The following is a 6,193-nucleotide window of genomic DNA, read 5'->3' as shown; positions in this document are numbered from 1 at the left end:
GCAGCGCGAAACAGCGCTTGTCTTAAGCGCCGACGGCGCGATTTAATAAAACGGAGTTTCGCATTACGATGCCTTAATGAATATTAATTTTCATCGCTTTATCTTCCCCGAATTAATGAACATTTTCGCGAGAACTTGCGGATCCGTATGGAGAAACCTTATCAATGAGGATTTAAAAATCCCGGAAACGGTATATTGCAATGCGAACGTTCAAAGAGGGAGAAATAATATTCATACAGGCGAGTTTCGTTCGACGTACCGATTCCAATCACACACAGACAGACCGCCGATTTGTTTTGTTAAAAACGATGAGCGCGAAGCAATTGTACAAAAATAACGACGGGAAATAAATATTCGTTACGCGAGTGTCACTTTGAAATTGAGATTCGAGTCTATTAATTAGAAGAAAATAAAAAACAAAAGAAAACTATTGTCTGTGATTCTTGCGGGAAAAAAGAGATTTCTGATTAAAAAAAAAAAAAAAAAAATCCGCAAATGGCGGTAGCAAAGACAAAACTAACACTTCGTTACAGTCTATTTATTCCATATTTTTTTCTCTACGATAACGATGCGCCTCGATAATCTGGATTTCCCGTTAACAGCTTGAAAGCCTCTCGCGGATGTGTGCAATCGCAAATATTCGATTTGCAATGGTGCGATGTTTGAACAGCGAACGTGCAAAAATAGGAAAACGCCGAGGAATGTGACGCAACAACGTGGATGCTCAAACGGCATTTAATAATTCCGTTTTTGCGTCTTTGTTTTGCGAAAAATCGATTACTTTGCGCGAGACGCGGCGCCGATCGGAACTTCGCCAATGACAAAATTTTTTTAACGCGATTATTGTTTTGAATTCTGAATACGCGTCGGGTAATTGAAAATCGTTGGAAAATTGAATTTATACATACTGATTTCTGAGAAGTTATGTAATTTGAATAATTTTTATACTTTTTTCTTTTCGTTGAAAAAATTCTCTTAATTACCGAGATATTTACCTCATCGAGTCAAGAGTTTTCTTTTTGAACGAATTCTCACTTGGACGATACCGTAATGTAAATGGAAGTTGCATACTTACACATCCGATACGTGTTAATTAATACGTCTGACTCAGCTTTGCGCGTCGGAGATTCCAAACTAATGAGCAAGTTCTCAAATTTCATGAAGCACACTTGTCTGTACATATTTGTACATATACCTGCTGCACGCGCTGACATGGTGTACTTTGTGTAGTAGTGTATTTGCCGTGTATTAATTTATTCGACAAATCAATTGATTCCATTCTCGACGAGACATGCGCTACAAATTTACATATAGAATAGCGTTAATAAATTTCTCAAAATACGCGGTTTACATGCAATTCTCATCCGAAATCAATCGATTTCGCATCTCGGTTTATTTTTCTCTTCATCGAAAATTCGTTAGAACTTAAACAAGTTTGTTTTGTGTACAGAGTAAAGAAGACACATTGCGCGTACATTCGGCATTTTGAAATGGAGTACTGAAGTTTCCGTGTTTTCCGTCCCATCTATTATTCCATGCATCGCACTTTTCGCACACAAAACGAAAACTTCCGCGAAAACGGTCGAGCGTGTCGGACAAGTGTTCAAAAATTGAGAGCGCGCTCGCCCTCTTCCCGCGCGCAACGATTTGCATGTCGAGGGAATAGTATAGTGACGCGTCCAGCTACACAATCGCCGATCCATCCTCCTTCCTTTCCCGCGGCGCAGTTTCACGGTTGTAATCGAAATGGTTGCACCTCGGGGAACCGTGTGGTTTTCGCCCGCGCTCGCTCGCTCGCTTGCTTGCCGCGCGCGCGCGCGCGCACGCTGTTTGCACGACCCTCCGCGCCGGGTCATATTATGCGCCGGCCAAAAACCACAGACGACGGGAACTTCGGACCCGGTCATGATTAAACCAGTATTAAACTCGGAGAGTACCTCTACCTCGACGACGTTCAAGTGCGCGCGCGCGCGCGCGGCGCAACAACAAACTTCGGCTATGAACTCCGCGAATCTGCCAAGTGCATTTGCGATCTGCCGCAATCGTTGTTCCCTTCGCGGTTTCCTCTAGATCAGCGATCGCCATTAACGCTCGAATTCTATACATCGAACGCCGACAGTCGTGACAGATTCTAATTTCGCACTTGACTGAATTAAGGACTTGACGGTTTTTTAACGTTTGTAACGCGACTTTCGTTTATTGACGAAATCACAAATCTGATTTGACTCTCAAAATTATTCCAGTCATTGGTAATATAACGTTTGTTGAAAAAGAAAAAGTCACGTCAATTTCATTTCTCTCGCGAATATTATTTTATCCATTCGAAATAACCGAGACACAACTGGTATATACTGATTAATATTTCCAGATTTCACGGAGACATTCGATTATTTGCTTTTATATCCGGTCGGTCGCGATCAATTGCGAACGCGCGCGCCCCCCCAGAACTCCTGCGAGAGTTGCCGTTACAGATCAACCTGTAAATCCGAACGCAATGAAGACTGCGAAATTTACGGTCGAAACGTGCAAGCACGTACCGGCATGAAATCGCATCGGCGGAACTTCGGAACTTCCGATTTCCGCAACCGCGTAGAAATATTTAAAGCCCAAATTTGCGATGCGCTTCGCGAAAAATAAACGGCACCGCCGAGCTTTCGCCGGTGGGAGCGCGAAATTTTTTCGTGCTCTTCAAAAAACGCAACTCTCTGACAAGAATAAAACCGCAGCGGTCGTTGCTCTCCTCCGACAATCGTTACAAATCAATTAAAAACAATCTTACGTAAGCGATTCAAAAAGTGTCAATATTGCCGACGACGAACCATCGTTCTTTTTTTCGGCGTATCGCATTGTTTACGTCTTACGTAAGATTCTCACGATCTGTTCCGTCGATTTCACAAATGTGTCGCTTTCCATCTCTCACGCGATCAGATCTTCGTTTTTCCGTGTTTTCTCCTCTTTTTCCCCGATGTTCCACAAAGACAGCGCGCGTGTGGCAACGTTCCATTCACGCACTCACGAAAACTCGACGTTACACACAAAGAGAGAGAGAGAGAGAGAGAGACACGCACGAAAGATTTCCGGTTCTTAACTTTCGACTTTCCTCCGGGAAGGGCAAAGTTTAATTAGAAGTCTCGACCTCTACACATCCTTCTTCGTTTGATCAAAGCGTGGAATTTATGTTGTGTACGGATAACATTTAATCCAAAACAGGCAATAAGTCCGACCGCAGACGAGTCGCGCGATGACATTCTGCGATGGGTTTAAAATCCATTAGGGTCAGAACGGATTAAGAGGAAGTGACCGAAGTCCATTTGGCGCGTGTTTAATCGATTGCTGACCACTCGAATAACTGCGCGGTAGAAATTGACTTACCCGACAGTCCTCTCTCTGCGCTCTTCTCCGGCGCCACCACTCTTCTCGCTGCTCCCTTGCATACATTTATTTATGAAAAAAACATATTAAATATATAAAGATACAAAAGTTACATCGTACAACGTGATGAAAAAGCGCCGGTGCAACTTACTCGCATCTCGTTGTCGGAATAGTCGCTGAATTTTTACCGATAGTTCAAGAATTTTTTATCCAAAGTTTTATTTCACCGACTAGTCCCGAGTAACGAGAAACTGAAGTTTACCGGAAAAAGAAGATTTCGTGAAACACGAAAAACTTGTGAAATTATGAAAATTATTCGGAGAGTCGGATATTCTGTAAAAATATATATTTCAATATATGTTTTTTTTGTATACAATTTTTTAACGTATATATAACACACACATACGTATATTACATATGTATATTTATTACACCGGTTAACATGTTTTTTTTTTCTTTTAAAACAAAATTTACGCTGCAAATCGAATTATTACTACAATCGTTTTACATCTAAGAGAGTGCGCTCGATATTCGACTAATTTAACTGTTAATTAACATAAAGTTTTTGGAATATCTTGAGCTCACGTGGAAAATGAAAGGAATGCGAGAGGAGCGAGAAGGACGAGACACAGAGAGGTGGCGGAAGAGAGAAAGAGAAGCCGGCTTTAATACCTTTGGAACTCTAACAAATTGCGAAAACGAGCTCGGATTACTATCGACGATTTTCCAGAAACTTCCTGTACGGCGGCGGGCGCACCCAATCGAAATCGTTATCAGAGAGGAGAAGGTTAGGATATCGAAAAGAGGATATTCGTTGTTGATTTATTCGTTGTTAAACGAAAACTGTGTATCTCGTTAGTTCGCTTTTGTACTCAGAAACGCTCTTATAGTATAAATAAAAAAATGTGAGTATAAAATATTTAGTACAGATACAAAGTACAATCTAATTGTGTCTATCTATTTTGCAAACGAGCGCATATCAAGATAGAATGGCAACTCGGGGGACAGCACTGAAGATCTTTTCTTCGTAACACAAGAGAAAAGTATAATTGACGAAATTATATATATTGCACAATGAGAAAACAAAAACAACTGCACGTGATCCCTTACGCGATTTGGTATTTTGATTTTTGTGTGAGCGCACATCGCTTTTCTTCAAATAGTTTCGCACGTGGTGCTTTGTATTTACGAAAATTGTACGAAAATCTTGGAATTTAAAAATTATGTTCTTAATAAGAAAGAAACAGAGATATATATCTTCCACGAAATATATATCTTCCACGTGGATTATATAATCGTAATATTTTACTGTATTTACGTGAATTCGATCGGTTTTTTTTTAATTATATCGGAAAAAATTTCATTCAAAATGCGATCTATTGCGAGATCACTCACAGTTTGCACTCTTTTCAAGAGTATTTTTGTAAAATATTTACTTGCAAAATGCAATTTGCATGTAATATTAACGTAACGTGACGACACACATACGTCGATATAATACACGACATGTACAAACAAGTTTCCGCGTGTGTCATAAAAATTACAAACTCCTGAAACGTCTGTTTGTCCATGTGACAAAATTACAACAAGCGTTCGATTTGCTATTGTACTACCACTCGAGTTACGAACTTGTTTTCGGACGAGATTTCTTCGGCCGAGTGTTGTAAAGCTCAACCTGAAGACTACGCGGAATTTCGAGATCGAACGCCTGATAATCGTACTTGAGATATTTTTTGATGACCCTCAGCGACAATTCTTGAAGCGTAAACATCGGCAGAACAATGCACACGTTGATCCTCTCGATTCTCCGCGGCACCGGCGGACGCAGCCCGTTATGGTTCGCCTGGTCATTCGCAAACGCTTTCGGATAGAAAACGTCGTGCTGATCCACCATATACCTGTTATCGTACGTTATCAGATCGTCTATTTTAGCGAATGCACAAACCAGAATATTCTCTATTTGAAAACCTATTTCGAGCACGAAGTTATTGTCCCACTTACGTCAACAAATCAGCAACATTTAATTTGCAAAATGTTCAAGTCGCAAAAAAATGAAAACAACTGCAATTGATTTCTTAGCAATTCAATGAACTTTGATCGAAAAAAAAAAAAAAAAAAAAAAACGATTGTTACACGTACCTGTCACCGGTTTCTGTATTAACGAAGATCCACGGATGAGTCGCGAACGTATTTATTTCCTTGCAGCCTCGGGGTGAGAGAACGCCGTAATCAACCGCGTGTCCTTGATAATCCATCCAGTACATGGTAACGTAGTGAGGTGTCGTGTTAATGAATCTGACGTAGGACTCGTGGTTGCTGTTAACCGACCGATATTTCGACTGCGGCGGTTGATACCCCTCCATTTCGCTATTTATTTCCGTCCGCTTCCTCTTCTTATTTTTTTGCCGTAACGGAATTTCGAGTCTTTAATCTCTCTTTCTTCCTCTTTTTGCGTCTCGAGAACTGCAAGTAAAGATTATGAAGAAAACGTTAATTAAAAAGGCGACATTGTTAAGTTTTCGAGTGTGACGACAGAAAATCGTTTTTTTTTTTCCATTCCGAGAATTCTTAACCACTTGCGGTGCAAAGAAATTTACGGTCGCGCGTGCCAGAACAGTCGAGTGCAAATCACTTCGGAGCGCGTTCAGGCAGTGTTCAGGGGGTTCCAGAAGAGAATAAAATAAAGACGCATCAACTGATGATAAAATTACATATGTATGAATACTAATCTTATTTATTAATAAATAAATGCGTCACAGTTGACGTGACATGCACGTCATTTTCTTTTCTGCAACAATCGCCTGACGACGTGTGTAACACG

General features: G+C 40.6%; 1 protein-coding gene across 1 annotated transcript in view; it reads right to left on the bottom strand.

Moving 5' to 3' along the window:
• Positions 1-3,773: 3,773 nt before the first annotated feature.
• The window catches only part of LOC109852109 (von Hippel-Lindau disease tumor suppressor), a 52,270-nt gene continuing 49,850 nt past the window's right edge, over positions 3,774-6,193 (bottom strand). The window contains exons 2-3 of the mRNA XM_020422957.1: positions 5,512-5,835; positions 3,774-5,270 (exon numbers count right to left, since the gene is read on the bottom strand). Of these exons, the coding sequence (XP_020278546.1) occupies positions 4,994-5,270; positions 5,512-5,735 (501 nt within the window). The 5' untranslated portion in view covers positions 5,736-5,835 and the 3' untranslated portion in view covers positions 3,774-4,993. The remainder of the gene's footprint in view (positions 5,271-5,511; positions 5,836-6,193) is intronic.

Source organism: Pseudomyrmex gracilis, unplaced genomic scaffold, assembly GCF_002006095.1.
Source record: "Pseudomyrmex gracilis isolate BER0280 unplaced genomic scaffold, ASM200609v1 scaffold_24, whole genome shotgun sequence".
NCBI classification, from domain to species: Eukaryota; Metazoa; Arthropoda; class Insecta; order Hymenoptera; family Formicidae; genus Pseudomyrmex; species Pseudomyrmex gracilis.
Note: the sequence above shows the minus strand (reverse complement) of the source record. Positions and strands in the feature narration are given on the sequence as shown.